This window comes from Oncorhynchus mykiss, chromosome 3, assembly GCF_013265735.2.
Source record: "Oncorhynchus mykiss isolate Arlee chromosome 3, USDA_OmykA_1.1, whole genome shotgun sequence".
Lineage (NCBI taxonomy): Eukaryota > Metazoa > Chordata > Actinopteri > Salmoniformes > Salmonidae > Oncorhynchus > Oncorhynchus mykiss.
Genome location: NC_048567.1, coordinates 62,188,342 through 62,208,091, shown reverse-complemented (window position 1 = coordinate 62,208,091; position 19,750 = coordinate 62,188,342). Strand labels below are relative to the sequence as shown.

Sequence of the window (19,750 nt, the reverse complement as noted above, 5' to 3'; positions counted from 1 at the left end):
TGCCATCTTTATGTAATACATATATCACTAGCCACTTTAAACTATGCCACTTAATATGTTTACATACCCTACATTACTCATCTCATATGTATATACTGTACTCGATACCATCTACTGCATCTTGCCTATGCCATTCTGTACCATCATTCATTCATATATCTTTATGTACATATTCTTCATCCCTTTACACTTGTGTGTATAAGGTAGCTGTTGTGAAATTGTTAGGTTAGATTACTCGTTGGTTATTACTGCATTGTCGGAACTAGAAGCACAAGCATTTCGCTACACTCATATTAACATCTGCTAACCATGTGTATGTGACAAATAAAATTTGATTTGGTTCTTGTTTCACAAAGGTCTGCCTGATGTCAGCTATGTAACCTTTACAAAACAGAGATTGTGTCCTCAGTCAACAAGGACTGAGGACAATAATAAACAAAAGCAGGAAAATTAGTGTTCATATTATTATTTATTGTGAGACCATGACAAGACCTTGACCTAGGAAATGGATGCTTTTCTATGAAAGACAAAAGCCCTATCCTTATAATTTATCAACTGACTTGCATTTTTCTTCTTTCTTGGCTTTAAGCTCATTATACCTTATCCAACCTTTCAGTTCCACCACCCACACATGTGATGACATCACCTGGTTTCAATGATGTTTCTAGAGACAATATCTCTCTCATCATCACTCAATGCCTAGGTTTACCTCCACTGTATTCCCATCCTACCATACCTTTGACTGTACATTATACCTTGAAGCTATTTTATCGCCCCCAGAAACCTGCTCCTTTCACTCTCTGTTCCAGACGTCCTAGACGACCAATTTTCATAGCTTTTAGCCCTACCCTTATCCTACTCCTCCTCTGTTCCTCTGGTGATGTAGAGGTGAATCCAGGCCCTGCAGTGCCTAGCGCCACTCCTATTCCCCAGGCGCTCTCTTTTGATGACTTCTGTAACCGTAATAGCCTTGGTTTCATGCTTGTTAACATTTAGAAGCCTCCTCCCTAAGTTTGTTTTATTCACTGCTTTAGCACACTCTGCCAACCCGGATGTCCTAGCCGTGTCTGAATCCTGGCTTAGGAAGACTACCAAAAATTCTGAAATCTCCATCCCTAACTACAACATTTTCAGACAAGATAGAATTATCAAAGGGGGCGGTGTTGCAATCTACTGCAGAGATAGCCTGCAGAGTTCTGTCCTACTATCCAGGTCTGTACCCAAACAATTTGAACTTCTACTCTTAAAAATCCACCCCTTTAAAAACAAGTATCTCATCGTTGCCGCCTGCTATAAGACCACCCTCTGCCCCCAGCTATGCTCTGGAAACCATATGTGAACTGATTGCCCCCCATATATCTTCAGAGCTCGTGCTGCTAGGTGACCTAAACAGGGACATGCTTAACACCCCAGTCATCCTACAATCTAAGCTTGATGCCCTCAATCTCACACAAATTATCAATGAATCTACCAGGTACCCCCCCCCCCCCCCCCAAAGCTGTAAACATGGGCACCCTCATAGATATCATCCTAACCAACTTGCCCACTAAATACACCTCTGCTGTTTTCAACCAAGATCTCAACGATCACTGCCTCATTGCCTGCATCCGTAATGGGTCAGCGGTCAAACGACCTCCACTCATCACTGTCAATCGCTCCCTGAAACACTTCAGCGAGCAGGCCTTTCTAATCGACCTGGCCTGGGTATCCCGTCAGTAGAGGATGCCTGTTCTTTTTTAGTTTTTTTAAAATGCCTTCCTCACCATCTTAAATAAGCATGCCCCATTCAAGAAATTTAGAACCAGGAACAGATTTAGCCCTTGGTTCTCTCCAGACCAGACTGCCCTTAACCAACACAAAAACATCCTATGGCGTTCTGCATTAGCATCGAACAGCCCCAGTGATATGCAACTTTTCAAGGAAGTTAGAAACCAATACACACATGCAGTTAGAAAAGCCAAGGCTAGCTTTTTCAAGCAGAAATTTGCTTCCTGCAACACAAACTCAAAAATGTTCTGGGGCACTGTAAAATCCATGGAGAATAAGAACACCTCCTCCCAGCTGCCCACTGCACTGAGGACAGGAAACTCTGTCACCACCGATAAATCCACTATATTTGAAAATTTCAATAAGCATTTTTCTACAGCTGGCCATGCTTTCCACCTGGCTACCCCTACCCCGGTCAACAGCACCCCCCACAGCAACTCGCCCAAGCCTTCCCCATTTCTCTTTCTCCCAAATCCAGTCAGCTGATGTTCTGAAAGAACTGCAAAATCTGGACCCCTAAAAATCAGCCGGGCTAGACAATCTGGACCCTTTCTTTCTAAAACTATCTGCCTAAATTGTTGCAACCCCTAATACTAGCTTGTTCAACCTCTCTTTTGTGTCGTCTGAGATTCCCAAAGATTGGAAAGCAGCTGCGGTCATCCCCCTCTTCAAAGGGGGGGACACTCTAGACCCAAACTGCTACAGACCTATATCTATCCTACCCTGCCTTTCTAAGGTCTTCGAAAGCCAAGTCAACAAACAGATCACCGAATATTTCGAATCCCACCACACATTCTCTGCTATGGAATCTGGTTTCAGAGCTGGTCTTGGGTGCACCTCAGCCACGCTCAAGATCCTACACGATATCTTAACCGCCATCGATAAGAAACAATACTGTGCAGCCGTATTCATTGACCTGGCCAAGGCTTTCGACTCTGTCAATCACCACATCGTCATAGGCAGACTCGATAGCCTTGGTTTCTCAAATGATTGCCTCGCCTGGTTTACCAACTACTTCTCTGATAGAGTTCAGTGTGTCAAATCGGAGGGCCTGTTGTCCGGACCTCTGGCAGTTAAATTCTTGGGCCGACTCTCTTCTCTGTATACATCAATGATGTCGCTCTTGCTGCTGGTGAGTCTCTGATCCACCTCTACGCAGACGACACAATTCTGTATACTTCTTGGACACTGTGTTATCAACCCTCCAGACGAGCTTCAATGCCATACAACTCTCCTTCTGTGGCTTCCAACTGCTCTTAAATACAAGTAAAACAAAATGCATGCTTATCAATCGATTGCTGCCTGCACCTGCCCGCCCATCCAGCATCACTACTCTAGGCGGTTCTGACTTAGAATATGCGGACAACTACAAATACCTAGATGTCTGATTAGACTGTAAACTCTCCTTACAGACTCATATCAAACATCTCCAAATCCAAAGGTAAATCTACAATGGGCTTCCTATTTCGCAACAAAGCATCCTTCACTAATGCTACCAAACATACCCTCGTAAAACTGACCATCCTACCGATCCTCGACTTCGGCGATGTCATTTACAAAATAGCCTCCAATACCCTACTCAATAAATTGGATGCAGTCTATCACAGTGCCATCTGTTTTGTCGCCAAAGCCCCATATACTACCCACCACTGCGACCTGTACACTCTCGTTGGCTGGCCCTCGCTTCATACTCGTCGCCAAACCCATTGGCTCCAGGTCATCTACAAGACCCTGCTAGGTAAAGTCCCCCCTTATCTCAGCTCGCTGGTCACCATAGCAGCACCCACCTGTAGCACGCGCTCCAGCAGGTATATCTCTCTGGTCACCCCCAAAACCAATTCTTCCTTTGGCCGCCTCTCCTTCCAGTTCTCTGCTGCCAATGACTGGAACAAACTACAAAAATCTCTGAAACTGGAAACACTTATCTCCCTCACTAGCTTTAAGCACCAGCTGTCAGAGCAGCTCCCAGATTACTGCACCTGTACATAGCCCATCTATAATTTAGCCCAAACAACTACCTCTTCCCCTACTGTATTTATTTTTTTCCATTATTTCTTCTTTGCACATTCTTCCACTGCAAATCTACCATTCCAGTGTTTTACTTGCTATATTGTTTTTACTTCTCCACCATGGCCTTTTTTTGCCTTTACCTCCCTTATCTCACCTCATTTGCTCACATTGTATATATACTTATTTTTCTATTGTATTATTGACTGTATGTTTTTTTTACTCCATGTGTAACTGTGTTGTTGTTGTTGTTGTTGTATGTGTCGAACTGCTTTGCTTTATCTTGGCCAGGTCACAATTGTAAATGAGAACTTGTTCTCAACTTGCCTACCTGGTTAAATAAAGGTGAAATATATATATGTTTTTTACATTTTAAGTACAGACGCGTCTTGCATTTTTCTAAACTGCAGGTTAAAGTTTTGACCAAGGGCTATCTATTCTTTCCACAGGTTAAAGTATAACATAAGCAAGCATTGACAAGATGTCAATTATTTGGGCATTGAAAATGTTTCGGTATCGTTGTTGCTTAGAGGAACTTTAAAGACTAAATAAAAATTATATACAAAATACAACAAGTTTACGTTTAAGATTCAGACAAATTAACAATACATTTCCTTTTTTTTAAAAAGCATTGTTTGTATAATATCTACAATTCTGAGCCATAGTCCCATACAGAACAAGAAAAAAAATCACAGTGAGAAAAAAAAAGCACAATGTTTGATCCCTCTGCCGTATTGGACTAGATATAAGGACCAAGTGCTTTTTGAGTGTAAACATCAATAGAATTTCCAGCAAGTCCCTTCACTGGAACTCTAGCAAGACAGAGCAAGTTATACAAGCATCCTTACTTATTCCTATGAATAAAGCCAGCAAAGGTCTCATAGACCATCAGTTTCCCAGCCAATCAGGCCTGTGAGTGCAGCAGAGAGGAAGGGTTTCAGTCTGTGAGGGGGGAGTGATTGGTTTTCCCTCATCACTCCAGCTTTCCCATCAGAGATTCCATGGAAGACAGGAAGCTGGCGTCAAACTCCTGGTCGGAGAAACGGTCTACAGACCGTCGAGCATTGCGCCGGATCTCCAGCCGTGCCGACGGCGACAGTGCCAGGATGGTCTCCATGGCAGTAGCGTAGCTGTCCTCGCTGTCGGCCAGGAAGCCAGTCTGCCCGCCCTCATAGGGAACCACAATGTCCAGCTTGGGGCCGCCGGACTTGTGAGCCAGAATGACTGTACCTGCAGCCATACATTCTACCACACCTGAGACAGGAGAGAGAGGATGCAGAGAGTAGGAACTGGGATCAGATGAATAAGTTTGGAATGTACAACACTTCTCTTAAAAACGGAAGATAATAAGATGGTATAGATAAAAATGAATACCTATGCCAAAATGCTCATTCCACATGGTGTGCAGACCAATGGTGGCGTCCACCAGCTCCCTCTTTAACTCATCAAAGGGAACGTTAAGTTTAAACTCAACTCTTTCTGTCACACCCAGCTCCTGGCACAACCCCCTCAGCATCAGCACTCTATCATCATCCTCCTGGTTACGGCAGCCACCAATCAACACCAGCCTCAGAGAATCCCGCCCTCCTGGACCTACCCCTTTCCTGTCCAGAAGCTTCCGGAAGGCCCTAATCTGCAGCCGGTGGTCTTTCTCTGGTCGGAACTGCCCCACGGACACTATCGAATGGCACTTCCTGTCATCGAGCACCTCCCCTTCCACCTCATCCTCCAATGGGATGTTGAGGAAGGAGCGGACGTCGCAGGGAGGATAGACCACACCGGTGCGGCTGGGTGCGCGCCACAGGGCCAGGATGTGGCCCAGTGTCCAGGTAGAGTTGACCATGACGACATCGCTGCAGGAGCCAGCTAGGCCGTAGATCAGAGCAAAAGCACAGTAGTACATCACCTTGGCCATACTAAGAAGAGGGTTAGCAGAGATGTAGTCTGCATTGTTGAACCTGTTGGGATTATAGGAGGGAGTGTATCATCACAAATACTGCAGAGGCAAATTACAAGTTTGATAACAAAAACATCAACCAAACTATTAACGAATACATTATCTGTGTCACAATAAATAACCATATCAACATGCTTTATGTAATTAAAATAAACAGTTCTGACCTTGGGTTTCTCTCTCTCACCACAGACAGCATGTCAGTACTGACGGTGGGGTAGTGCACATAGCTGCCCACCCTGCATCCTCCCAGGTAGCGGAAGATGGGCAGAGTGAAGGCATAGCCCATGGAGTCCATATAGAGGTCTGGTACAAAGGCAGTGAGGGCCTCCCAGCCCAGGAACATTGAGCCCATGCTCTGCCCCAGCAGGGTGAAGTGGGGGTAGGAGCTAGCCTCCACCAGGAGACGGTTCTTCAGGAATATGAAAGTCACTGGATGAGGCAGCCTGATGTTGAAGCGTTGTTGGGCGCCCTCGAGGATCTGCACCCCTGTCACCCCATGGTCACCGGTGTACACAACGAATGAAACGCTTGGGTATCTACGGGAGGGAAGGCACAGAAGAGACATAACATATCAAAAAGATAGGTTATTAAGCTCATGAGCACTCCACGAATGCATTAAAATCTAACTATAGGCTCAGACTGCGTAAACCTACCTATTCTGAAGCGCTCTGAGGGCACACCAGAGCACCCGCTCCCCGCCCCCTCCTGCATTGCAGTAGGGGTGGAAGAAGGCCACAGTTGGGGAACTGTTCTGAGCCAGGCGGGCTTTCCGACTCCTCTGCAGCCATATTCGGACACCCATGACGAGTAGAAACAGGAGCAGCGCCAGCACCAAGCTCAGATACACGCATGGCAGCACCATGGACCATAGTAAGCTGTTTTCAAGACAAAAAATAATTAAGGTTATACTACTAACTATAACACCATGGTGGCTGGCTGACTGGTTCTGAGTAGCTAGCCAACTGGGAATTTAACTCGTTTTTGACAATGGTTTGTCTATACAAATGACTCCGATTGTAAAATGTCTTCTCTTCATATATATGGCTACTAACTAACGTTAGGTAGCTATGACGGTCACTTCATTCTTTATTCACATCCAGTTTCTGTTGGCGAGAATTGTAAGGTTAGACAGGTATCCGAAACAAAGCAGCATCATTTATTAATTGATTATTACCTGATTAAGTCACATAAGCACAGAGACAGATGGTCACGATGATGATCATGGCCAGCCATCTTGACAACACAACACAAACTTTGACACCGGAAGTGCTTGTAAAGCTTTCTCAAAAATATGTCGTTTCAGCCACCGTCATAAACTTCTACACTTTTTCTACAATTAATCTTCTTAAAATGTGATTTGAAACCGAACACCAACATTAACCACACTGCTAAGCTTAAAGTAAGACCAAAAAGCAAATGTTAATTTTCAAGAATTTATACGATATAGCGCATTATGACTTTGCCGCTGTGGTAAGTAACGTTAGTGATAGCCCAAAGATGTTCGTCTTTTCCTGTAGCTGTCTGCTCCTCCTCTTCTTCTATGGTATTATGGCGGTCTGCAAACATACTCGTAAGTTAGCGGTGCATGCCTCCACCTACTGTGTGGGCTGTGTCTGCCTACTGTGGGCTGTGTCTGCCTACTGCCTACTGTTCTGGAGTGTGAATACTAAATACTTTTTTGCCCCACTGTACTTGGATGGGTAGTCAGAATTTGTTGCTGGCATGTCATGCCTAAATTTGCTAATCTTGTCAATGAAGCAATACCAGTGGGTTTTGTGATGAATGAGCCATCTGATTCAAATGAAGGATGGAGCAGAGTTTGCCTTTTTGCCCAAAATTGAATTGAAGGTGCTCCAAAACTTTTTCCTATCATTCTTTATCATTTATGTTTCATAGTGTAGTTTCTTCTTTTTATTCAGTTTAGTCACATGACTTCTCAATTTGCAGTGTTTGTCAATCAGTTGTGCAGCCAGACTTATTTGCCATTACTCTGACCTCATCCCTCTCAACTATACATCATCTTCTCTTTTTCTTCTAAGGTTTTATAGCATACTTCAACTAATGTTGTATTGCCACCGCCACCACCTGGACGGGTGTAAAAAAAAAAGTATTTTAAAAATGCCATTACACTACTAATAAAAAAGTTACAAAACTCGTCTCACTCCTTCAGTCATTCAAAAAACTATTTGTCAAGCTCTGTTGAGGTGCTGTGATTGGTCCATATTTCGTTTGTTTAAATAAGAAGTCAGACTTAAAGCGATACACACTACTTGAGGCTGAAATAGTTAAACACAACTAGTATTCAGAAATACTTTATTTTAATTGGAGGTCAATGGAAAATGTAAAGACATTAAAAGTGCCATAATTATGGGAGTTTTCACATGCACTTGCTTTGCAAAATACATGTTTTGCAGACAACTACTCAAGGTTATATAAAGACAGAGACATCAGTAGACATTATGGTAAGGTTACAATTTGGCACAAGATTAGTAGAGCTGATGAGATAGATATTCAGAGGTCTTTGGCTATTAAGGACAAGATACAGTAGCCTCAGTATTGGTTCCTTCATAGTCATGTTAGTTGTTCACTATTGTGAGTTGTGTCTTCTCCATACAGAAGACTGGAGAGACTCTTGGTCTGGATCTTGAAGTTCCAGTGGCATGCTGGGGTGCAGGCATAGAAGATGAAGGGCACCCTGTGTAGTCCGAAGATATTGTAGCAGGGACGGATTACCTTGAGTCCAGGTCCGTACATAGGACCCCTACAGCAGTCACACACACCCACCCTGGGGACACAAAAAAAACACACACACCATCAATGAAACAGTCATCTCTTTTACCTTAAAACAAACAAACATGGAGTTCATCCTTTATACTGTGTATTTATTTAGTTGAATCTGATCAGGGTCATGTAAATAGGCTACCTGTTAAGGGCCATCTGTGCCTCAGGGGGAAGGCTGGCGTAGCGCAGACAGGTGTCTGTGAGAGAGAGGGTCATAGTGGCTGAGTGTTGCAGATCCTGGGGAGAGTTCCAGCTGCAGCTCTTCCAAAAGTAGGGGTGCATGTAGTTGTTGGAGATCCTGAGCTGGGTGAGGGAGAGGCGCAGGGCCCCACAGGGCAGGCCAGGCAGCTGGTTCCCCTCCACATTCAGGTACTCCAGAGTCCTGCAGACAGAGGTGTTCTGTTATATTTAAATAATAACACAAAGTGGGTACTTTACAAAGGTGGTGGTGGTAGGTGAGTTACCCCCATACAATATAAGACCTTGGAAAAAGCTCCACATCATGGTCTTTGCAGACTTACTGCCTACTCTAGACTGTACCTGAGTTTTCTGATGTCATTTGTTAGGGATGAGAGAAGGTTGTAGGATACATCTAGAAACTGCAGGGTGGGCAGCTGGTACAGCCTGTAGGTAGGACCAACAGCACAGGACTCAGAACTGGGAGACCGACAGAGACTTCTAACAGCAGTGTAGGTTTATAACACTGTGGTATAACAAGTTCCCAACCCTGTAGCGCCCCCTTGTGGCTTACTCTGACGGCAGGGAGGTGATCTTGCAGAAGGAGATGACAAAGATTTTGAGCCTGGTGAGTCTGTGGATGCCGGTAGGAATCTCCTCTATGGGGTTGTCTCTCATCTTCAGCACCTCCAACTGTGTGAGCTCATACACCTGTTTAAAGAGAGAGAGAGAAGATATATTGGGAAGTTGTCTTGCCATGGAATTGCAATGACATTTTGCAACATGCTCAGAACCCCCTTTTCAGATAAATAGGCTCTAAAACAGGGTTCCCCAACTGGCGGCCTGCGGGCCTAATTTGGCCCACGGGGGATTTTATTTGGCCCCCCAACTTTTCGGAGCATTTTATTTTTTTATTTTATTGTTGCAAAGACTGTAACAACACCAGCAAATCAGCTCCACGTGATTTTAATTTTGGAAATCTGTTTCAAAGTATTCTGAAACATAATAGAGAGATATACTGTATGTGATCGCATACAAATGTAAGCAAGGTTTGAAATTATTCGTTTTAGTCAAATATCTAGTTGATGATCACTGCTCTAAAACGACCCCATGCTCATGGTTTGCCTCAGTTCATAAGGCATCTCACCTCCACTGGGAAGATAGTGAAGTCATTGAAGGATAGGTTGAGGTAGAGCAGGCTCTGGGCCAGAGGAGTCAGATCAGGAAGCAGGGCAATGAAGTGGGCCTGAGAAAACACACAGTAAATCAAACACACAGTCAAGGTTCAGAGAAAAAGGGAAGCTCTAGCTTGCATATTCCTCTTCAACTTCCTGTTATGCTAAATTTGAGACAGTCGTTTCATTTCCTTTTAATGTTAGTCAGAATAAGTGATGTCTGTGTTTCTGTCGCTCTCAGTAATGCTGCAAAGAGTCTGAGAACAAATGTTTTCAATACATAAGGAATAAATGATAAAACAATAAGAAAATGATACATAAATAATTGGCAAACAAGAGACTTGTAGAATTTGACACACACACACCCACACAAACACACAACACAGTAAGCAACACACAGCACCTTCAGGGTGAGTGCCTTGCCCCCCTCTGTCAGACAGTCCAGTATGGCCAGCTCAGATGGGTTGATGCCCTCTCCAGAGTGCCTGAACGGGGAGTGGGTCCGCCGAGAGCCCTGGAAGTGCTTGGTAGTCACAGAGTTCAGGATCACCTCCGTTCCTGGTCAAAGGAAAAATGTATTTATTTGCTACAAGAAAAACAGAACTTGGCTTTGTACAAACAACTCAATAGTGTTAGTTTTGTTATAGTAAGTTAGAAGGCAAACATGTTCTTGCCTAGGTATAGATTTCCCTGCTTCTGAACAGCTTGTCTTTCCCCTGGGGGTACCCATATCTCCACAGACTTCTGTTCAGACCTACAGGTCCCATCTCCCAAACAGCTCCGCCGACACATCATCTGAGTTTGCACCTCCATACGGATCAATGCTGCCAGCTCTTATCAGATAACACACAACAAATGCTAACAACACACACAATACGCATGAAGAAACAGTACACCTCTGTAACTTACACAAGCAAGCATCCTTGTCACACAATACTCACTAAATAATACACTAGTACTGGTGCATAATGAACACACCACAATCTGGATTATAGCCTACTACAATGGTAGGTAATCTTTTAACATATTATATGCAGTATGTACCGCATATGATTTGCTTCTGTGGGATCCTGCTCTTGGCCTCTGGCAATTTCTCAGTGGACATCAGCTGCTTGGACACCTCAGTCTGCTGCCCTTTGTGCAGCTCCATCAGGAAAAGCCCAACCAGCTTCCTGTAGTTGCAGCGAGACAGTGCCACTTTCTTCAGGCCCTCTAGTGACTGAGCCCCACAGCCGCCATTAGGGTCCCGCAGAAAGTCATTGAAGCTAAAACTAGGGGGAAAGGGGATGTATCTGGGGTCTGTCTTGAGGAGGTCGAGGAGGGGGATTTTGGGGAGAGTGCGTGGAGGTTTACAGGGGAATCCCTCAATTATTTCAGGTATTAGCATGGATGGGACCGAGGTCAGAGGAGTGGGAGCCACCCTAAAGGCTGCAGGGTCATAGTCCCAAAGAGGAAGCATGTGGCAGCTTGACTCACTCCGCCCGGTGGCACTGTCCTTCAGATCCCTTCTCTCTGTTGAGGGCAATGAGTCTATGATTGTACCTGGAAGAAACAAATGCAAGTTTCCCATGGCACTTTAACAGTTGGATCAAACGTAGATAGTGCTGACCAACATTTTTGTTATTTTTCATTTTTTAAACAACTAATTGACCAACAATTCAATTATTTGAATTCCATTTCATTCATTTTTATTCTGTGAGCTCAATGCACACATTGCAGTCTCTCTAGAGATAAATCCGATCCAGCCTGAACTGTGTGATGTTGTACGGAGTTGTAGTTTCGAACAGGCCAATATTCTCCATAGTTTAGCTCATAAAACGTGGTAATTAACTACAATTACCATAATCCATTGTGCATCTGCTTGTCCAGTCTGTGTTTCTTTTACAAATGCACAATTGTGAGGGGATATTGAGAGCAGTTGTTGTTCGCAAGGTATCTCTACCTGAAAATACATGATCTATGTGATTAATAGTTGGTATTCAGCAGACATAAAAGTATGCCTTATTTACTTTGAAGAACTACAAAATAGTGATTTTGTCAGAAAGCATTGGCAGCAGTGAAAACAAATGTGATTTACACAACTGAAATATTTTATTAACATAAAGTAATGTGAACAAATGGGTAATAAGTTATAAGCAGTAATTGTACATGCATAAGTGTCATATATTGCCTTCCTTTCACCTACACATTGGGGAGAAATAAGAAAGATCAGTTCTGTAATTCTTTGTATTTTGGTTGTTCTCAGAGGAGGCTCAATTTGCCCGACTGACATAAATTGTCTGCCTTTTGGAATGTTCTTGCAATTTTCTCATAAAACGTGTCTAGAACATTAATATTGTATATTCTGAGAACATGGCAACCATGTCCTGTGTATGTTTGGTGGGACGTTGATGAAATATTCTTCTACCCTGAAAAAAACTGGGCACATGAATGTTCTTGCAACGTTCCATAAAAGGCATCAAGAACATTAATGTTGTATACTGAACAAATATATAAATAAACAAATATATAAACGCAACATGTAAAGTGTTGGTACCATGTTTCATAGGCTGAAATAAAAGATCCCAGAAATGTTCCACACGCACAAAAAGCAAATTTCTCTTAAATGTTGTGCTGGGGACAATAAAAGGCGACTCTAAAATGTGAGGTGACTGCAGGAATGTCCACTAGAGCTGTTAACAGATAATTTAATGTTTATTTCTCTCGCATAAGCCGCCTCCAATGTCATTTTAGAGAATTTGGCAGCACATCCAACAGGCGTCAACCGCAGACCATGTGTAACCACGCCAACCCAGGACCTCTACATCCGGCTTCTTGACCTGCGGGATCATCTGAGACCAGCCACCGGACAGCTGATGAAACTGTTGAATTGCACAACCGAAGAATGTCTGCACAAACTGTCAGAAACCGTCTCAAGGAAGCTCATCTGCGTGCTTGTCATCCTCACCAGGGTCTTTACCTGACTGCAGTTGGGCGTCGTAACCGACTTCAGTGGGCAAATGCTCACCTTCGATGGCCTCTGGCACGCTGGAGAAGTGTGGTCTTCATGGATTAATCTCGGTTTCAACTGTACTGGGCAGTTGTGTGGGCGAGCGGTTTTCTGATGTCAACGTCGTGAACAGAGTGCCCCATGGTGGCGGTGGGGTTATTGTATGGGCAGGCATAAGCTACGGACAACGAACACAATTGCATTTTATTGATGCCAATTTCAATGCACAGATATACCATCACAAGATCCTGAGGGCCATTGTCGTGCCATTCATCCACCACAATTACCTCATGTTTCAGCATGATAATGCACAGCCCCATGTCGCAAGGATCTGTACACAATTCCTGGTAGCTGAAAATGTCCCAGTTCTTCCATGGCCTGCATACTCACCAGACATATCACCCATTGAGCATGTTTGTGATGCTCTGGATCGACGTGTATGACAGAGTGTTCCAGTTCCGCCAATATTCAACAAATTCGCATAGACATTGAAGAGAAGTGGGACAACATTCCACATTCCACAATCAACAGCCTGATCAACTCTATGCGAAGGAAATTTGTTGCGCTGCATGAGGCAAATCGTGGTCACACCAGACACTGACTGGTTTTCTGATAAAAAGTATCTGTGACCAACACATACATATCCGTATTCCCAAGCATCTGAAATCGCTAGATTAGGGGCGTATATGAACTCTAACTCAGTAAAATCTGAAATTGTTGCATGTTGCTTTTAGATTTTTGTTCAGTGTATATTCTGAGAACATTGTAACCAAGTTCTAGATAAGTTCTGCTTGACATTAAAGGAACATTCTCTTAACTTTAACACCAAAACATTCTAAAAAGGTTCTAAGAAGTTTTTTGCTAACATAGATAGAATGCTGTTCCCCTAACTAACAGAAAACTGGACACTCAAACATTAGGGGAACATTGGGGGTAACATTACAAATACGTTCCCTCTCCCTAGAATTGTCAACTGGGCAGAAAGATCAGTTTTAAGCTGCTGGAATGACTTTTCAGTTTCACTTTTTTGTATCGTCCAATGGGGCAACCCCCGAGCCGGCTGAACTTGCGGGACTGCTCAATTCACTTGTCCCAGGCAATAGGGCAATCCCTGTATTACAATCCCTGTAACCTACCTGAAAGTATAGGCGAAGGAAGTGATTTCACAATGGGGGGATTCTTTTTAGGGGGCAAAGGCCTCCGAAGAAGCCTTGCACGTTTTGATGGCATAGCGACTCCACGGTGAAAGCTTCTATTTCCTGGCAAAAAAAGTACAGTAGCTAAGTTTACTGTATACATTTACAGTTGCATAAATGTCCTCTGATTTTCATGAGGAGGCTGCAGGCTAATCAGAGGGAGCAAAACTGGCAAGCCTAGTTGTTGGCAACATTAAGAAATCAGAGAGCTAAGCTAACCAACCACAAACAACCAGTCATATAATAATAGCAACCAGTAGCCATGAATTTACCAAATAATGACATTTGAAACACGTTCAATATAAACATCACATTCTTAATTTCACATTTAGTTAACTAGCTAGCTTAGCTACATCATATTGTCCCTTTGTCCCTTTTTGGAGGCAAACTTACCGCTGAGATTTCCCTGGCCTCTATGTAAGTGGTGGAGAGTCGACCTCCCGATTCAGCAGAGTCCTTAGCAACCGCCATAACAACCGTCAAACAAATCAAGAGTCTGAGTCAAAAAACATTTAAATATATATATATTTTTTTCAAATAGTCTGAGTCAAATTGGGTGCATGCATATAATTCCGTTAAGAATGAAAATAGTAATTTAATATGATCTATATGTATGCTTGATTGTCTACTACACTAGAGTATGCAAGGTAGAGTAGGTTACTTTCTAAATGTTATCCGTTACAGTTACTACTTACCTGTCCACAATTGTAATCAGTAACGTAATTTTTGGATTACACAAACTCAGTAATGTAATCGGATTACATTCAGTTACTTTTAAATTACTTTCCCCTTAAGAAGAAGAAGACAACTGTAACGGTTTTCAGTAGGAAGGATCGGACCAATATGCAGCTTGGTACGTGTGCATGTTAATATTTATTTAAACTGAACACAAAAACAAAATAACAAGAGAACGAACGAAAACGAAACAGTTTTGCCTGGTGCAGACACAGAGACAGAAAACAACTACCCACAAATCATAGTGGGAAAACAGGCTGCCTATGAATGGTTCTCAATCAGTTACAAAGATAAACAGCTGCCTCTGATTGGGAACCATACCAGGCCAAACACAGAAATTCAAAAACATAGAACAACACATAGAATGCCCATCCCAACTCACGCCCTGACCAAACTAAAATAGAGACGAAAAAAGGAACTAAGGTCAGGACGTGACAACAACAATGCATGTTACCAATTGAACGACATCTACTGCAGGATAAATCTATGTTAAAGTTTACATAGCTGGCAGTATATGGATGTTATATTTTACTTTATGGTTATGTAGGCTTCTTCTAACCCATCGCTTTTTACTACATTTAATAATACGATTAAATTGTAATTTTACATTAAAAACAAAAGTCTATCAGAATTCCAGTCATTCCAGTAAATATGATACCCCTTGATCTTCAAGAATAGGACTTGGAAATATGAAAGTATAGATTAGCCAAAGTGTTTTACCTGAGCATAACCAGAAAACTAAGGACTTATTAGCCAGCCCTACTCTGTTGTTTATGATTTTGTTATCATGGAGGACAGATTGGGCTCATTGATTCGAGTTGAAAAATAAATGCTGTGCTCATGGAATGGCATGCTTTGAGCACTACTGAAAAGTGCTATTTACATGTGAAAAATTAATGCCATGTGCTGTATTTGCTATAGGCCTATTGTTGACCTTTTTGTTGGTGACACTTTGATATCTTGCGGGCAGCTGTTTAAGTGGCAAATCTACAGATGAAACAATAACAAAACGGTCGCCCCGCCTGGTTTAGTAAAAAGCTGAGGGATGGGCCTGGAGAAATGTAACCAATAAAAGCCTCACTTTTATTCTATATGCTGGGATCCGCACTATGCATTTGTTGCAAGAGCGCATATTTCACTGGCTGTCCACTGGTTTCAAAAACTATGATTGATAGGCAGCTTAAACTTCTTGAATTCAACCATTATTGGATTCAAATACACATTTAGATTTGTGAACAGTCATCCACAACAACCCAAATCCGTAAGGTGCAAATAGCTAAATCAAATAAATTTTTATTTGTCACATGCACTGAATACAACAGGTGTATGTGGACGAATGTGGCAGGGTCTACAGACAATCACGGACTACAAAAAGAAACCAGGCACATCACAGACACAGACGTCTTGCTTCCAGACTAACTAAACACCTTCTTTGCCCGCTTTGAGGATAATACAGTGCCACCGACGTGGCCCACTACCAAGGACTGTGGGCTCTCCTTCCCCGTGGCCGACATGAGTAAGACATTTAAATGTGTTAACCCTTGCAAAGCTGCAGCCCAGACGGCATCCCTAGCCGCGTCCTCAGACCATGCACAGACCAGCTGGCTGGTGTGTTTACGGACATATTCAATCTCTCCCTATCCCATTCTGCTGTCCCCACATGCTTCAAGATGGCCACCATTGTTCCTGTTCCCAAGAAGGAAAAGGTAACTGAACTAAATGACTATCGCCTCGTAGCAGTCACTTTTGTCATCATGAAGTGCTTTTAGAGACTTGTCAAGGATCATATCACCTCTATCTTACCTGTCACCCTAGACCCACTGTAATTTTCATACCGCCTCAATAGGTCCACAGACAATGCAATCGACATCACACTGCACACTGCCCTGTCCCATCAGGAGGCTGAAGAAATGTGGCTTGTCACCTAGAACCCTCACAAACTTTTACAGATGCACAATTGAGAGCATCCTGTCGGGCTGTATCACTGCCTGGTATGGCAACTGCACCGCCCGCAACCACAGGCCTCTCCAGAGGGTTTTGCAGTCTGCACAACTCATCACCAGGGGCAAACTACCTGCCCTTCAGCACACCTACAGCACCCGATGTCACAGGAAGGCCAAAAAGATCATCAAGGACAACAACCACACGAGCCACTGCCTGTTCAGAAGGCGAGGTCAGTACAGAGGCATAAAAGCTGGGACAGAGAGACTGAAAAATAGCTTCTATCTCAAGGCCATCAGACTGTTAAACAGCCATCACTAACACAGAGAGGCTGCTGCCTACACACAGACTTGAAATAATTGGCTACTTTAATAAATGGATCAGCAGTTACTTTAATAATGCCACTTTAATAATGTTTACATATCTTGCATTACTCATCCCATATGTATATAGTGTATTTTATACAATCTATTGCATTTTGCCTATGCCGCTTGGTCATTGATCATCCATATATTTATATGTACATATTCTTATTCCATCACTTTACTTAGATTTGTGTGGATTAGGTAGCTGTTGTGGAATTGTTAGATTACTTGTGAGATATTGCAGCACTGTCGGAACTAGAAGCGCAAGCATTTCACTACACTCGCAATAACATCTGCTAACCATGTGTATGTGACCAATACTATTTGATTTGATTTGATTTGTGGATACCTTACCATGAAATGTTTACTTACAAGCCCTTAACCAACAATGCAGTTCAAGAAATAGAGTTAATAAAATATTTACTAAATAAACTAAAGTAAAAAAATCGAATCAATCAATAGCCAACACACAAAATGTACATAACATTAACAAGACTATATAAAGGGGGTACGGGTACCGAGTCAATGTGCTGGGGTACAGGTTAATGGAGGTAATTTGTAAAGTGACTATGCATAGATAATAAACAGCGAGTAGCATTAATGTAAATAGTCCATGTGGCCACTTGATTAGTTTAGTTGTTCAGCAGAGAACAGTCCATGACTTGGGAACAGTTTATGACTGGAGTTTTTGACAATTTTTCGGGCTTTTCTCTAACACCGCCTAGTATATAGATCCTGGATGTCAGGAAGCTTGGCCCCAGTGATGTACTGGGCCGTACGCACTACCCTCTGTAGCGCCTTCTGATCAGATGCAGAGTAGTTGCCATACCAGGCGGTATTGCAACCAGTCGGGATGCTCTCGATGGTGCAGCTGTAGAACGTTTTGAGGATCTGAGGACCCATGCCAAATCTTTTCAGTCTCCTGAGGGGGAAAAGGTGTTGTCGTGCCCTCTTCACAACTGTCTTGATGTGTTTGGACCATGATAGTTTGTTGGTGATGTGGACACTAAGGAACTTGAAACTCTCGACCCGCACCACTTCAGTCCTGTCGATGTTAATGGTGGCCTGTATGGCCCTCCGTTTCCAATAGTCCATGATCAGCTCCTTTGTCTTGCTCACATTGAGAGAGAGGTTGTTGTCCTGGCATAACACTGCCAGGTCTCTGACCTCCTCCCTGTAGGCTGTCTCATCGTTGTTAGGGATCAGGCCTACCACTGTTGTGTCGTCAGCAAACTTAATGGTATTGTAGTCGTGCTTGGCCACACAGTCGTGGGTGAACAGGGAGTACAGGAAGGGACTAAGCACGCACCCCTGAGGGGCCCCAGGGAGGTGTTTAGTCCCAGGGTCCTTAGCTTAGTGATGAGCTTTGTGGGAACTAGGGTGTTGAACGCTGAGCTGTAGTCAATGAACAGCCTTCTCACATAGTGCTCCTTTTCTCCAGGTGGGAAAGGGCAGTGTGGAGTGCGATTGAGATCATCTGTGGATATGTTGGGGTGGTATGTGAATTGGAGTGGATCTAGGGTTTCTGGCATGATGTTGTTGATGTGAGAGCAGAGGTGTGATTCACATCAATGCGCTATGTAGATATCAATAACAGGTGATATCCGTATCGCCATTGACTACACTGCTTGTCACGCTCGTCAAAAGGAATGGACCAAGGCGCAGCGTTGTGAGCGTACATTTTACTTTATTTATAATGTTGCCAACAAAACAAGAAATAACAAACATAAAGCTACGTAGTGCTCGCAGGCTACTATACATAGACAACTACCCACAATCACAGGTGGGTAAAAAGGGCTGCCTAAGTATGATCCCCATCAGAGACAACGATAGACAGCTGACTCTGATTGGGAACCACACTCGGCCAGAAACAAAGAAATAAAGAACATAGAATGCCCACCCAAACCACACCCTGACCAAACAAATAGAGACATAAACAAGCTCTCTAAGGTCAGGGCATGACACTGCTGTCATCCTTACCTCCAAGCGTTTATTCAAGTTGGATAATCTTTGGATGCCAACAGCAGTTGCACCATTGGAAGCTATATCTTGGACTGTAGCCTACAAAAGCCTATTCCTGCTCTTTTCCCGCGATCCATCAAACACTTTTGGTGTGTCATCATAGTGGTCTCTGACTTGTGGCCAGACTCATTCAGGTGGAACAAACTTAAACTTGCCCTTTTTCTCAATGCTGATATGAATGTCTTTGAGAAAACCGAGAAGTGTCAAAGATTTTTTTCGCAAACATTCTTTCTGAATTTAAAAGTAATCCTCAAAGTAATCATATAGTTTTTCAAAAGTTTCTGTAATCTGATTACAATATTTTTGCTGGTAACGTAACGGATTACAGTTACTGTTTTTTGTAAACATGTACATGTAATCCATTACTCCCCAACCCTGAGAGCATGCCAATGCAAATATGGCAGAAAAGGTATGTATGACAATGTTACATGAAGTGTGAAAAATAAGTATTGTCTTTTATCAGTAAAATATATTCTCAGCTCAACTTGCCCGACAAAAGCTGAAGAACATATGCACATCCAGGTACATTTTTGCAGGTGCTGGAGTTGCTCGCCCGACTGCCATAAATGCCATAATTTGTTATTTTTTCACTTAAACAATGGGGAGGAACCAGAAAGATCAGTTTTAGGTAGTTATGA

At 43.1% G+C, this 19,750-nt stretch overlaps 2 protein-coding genes across 3 annotated transcripts; both read right to left on the bottom strand.

The window, feature by feature from the left end:
• Window positions 1–4,341: 4,341 nt before the first annotated feature.
• LOC110520341 (GDP-Man:Man(3)GlcNAc(2)-PP-Dol alpha-1,2-mannosyltransferase) lies at window positions 4,342–7,261 on the bottom strand. Its single transcript, XM_021597596.2, has 5 exons — window positions 6,906–7,261; window positions 6,385–6,606; window positions 5,896–6,267; window positions 5,149–5,732; window positions 4,342–5,028 (listed from the first exon to the last, which is right to left on the bottom strand). Exons 1-5 carry the CDS (start codon window positions 6,962–6,964, stop codon window positions 4,748–4,750), a joined length of 1,518 nt encoding a protein of 505 aa, XP_021453271.2. The 5' UTR covers window positions 6,965–7,261; the 3' UTR covers window positions 4,342–4,747.
• Window positions 7,262–8,022: 761 nt separating this feature from the next.
• LOC110520339 lies at window positions 8,023–14,805 on the bottom strand. Of its 2 annotated transcripts, XM_021597594.2 has the most exons (11): window positions 14,745–14,805; window positions 14,443–14,505; window positions 13,990–14,112; window positions 10,909–11,406; window positions 10,539–10,697; window positions 10,268–10,422; window positions 9,837–9,935; window positions 9,264–9,400; window positions 9,053–9,136; window positions 8,655–8,894; window positions 8,023–8,516 (listed from the first exon to the last, which is right to left on the bottom strand). In XM_021597594.2, the coding sequence occupies exons 3-11, from the start codon at window positions 14,081–14,083 to the stop codon at window positions 8,303–8,305; spliced, it is 1,680 nt and encodes a 559-aa protein (XP_021453269.2). In that variant the 5' UTR covers window positions 14,084–14,112; window positions 14,443–14,505; window positions 14,745–14,805; the 3' UTR covers window positions 8,023–8,302. The 2 variants fall into 2 exon arrangements, with proteins under 2 accessions (XP_021453269.2, XP_021453270.2); XM_021597595.2 differs by lacking the exon at window positions 14,745–14,805 and having other exon boundaries at window positions 13,990–14,105; window positions 14,443–14,482.
• Window positions 14,806–19,750: the final 4,945 nt, after the last annotated feature.

Coding starts and splice junctions, on each gene's coding strand:
- LOC110520339 (XM_021597594.2), bottom strand. CDS start 14,083: ATGCCATCAAAACGTGCAAGGCTTCTTCGGAGGCCTTTGCCCCCTAAA. Junction 10,423..10,538: donor GCAGGGAAATCTATACCTAG/GCAAGAACATGT, acceptor TCCTTTGACCAG/GAACGGAGGTGATCCTGAAC. Junction 9,936..10,267: donor GCAAGGCACTCACCCTGAAG/GTGCTGTGTGTT, acceptor GTGTTTTCTCAG/GCCCACTTCATTGCCCTGCT.
- LOC110520341 (XM_021597596.2), bottom strand. CDS start 6,964: ATGGCTGGCCATGATCATCATCGTGACCATCTGTCTCTGTGCTTATGT. Junction 6,268..6,384: donor CTCAGAGCGCTTCAGAATAG/GTAGGTTTACGC, acceptor TCCCTCCCGTAG/ATACCCAAGCGTTTCATTCG. Junction 5,029..5,148: donor GAATGAGCATTTTGGCATAG/GTATTCATTTTT, acceptor CTCCTGTCTCAG/GTGTGGTAGAATGTATGGCT.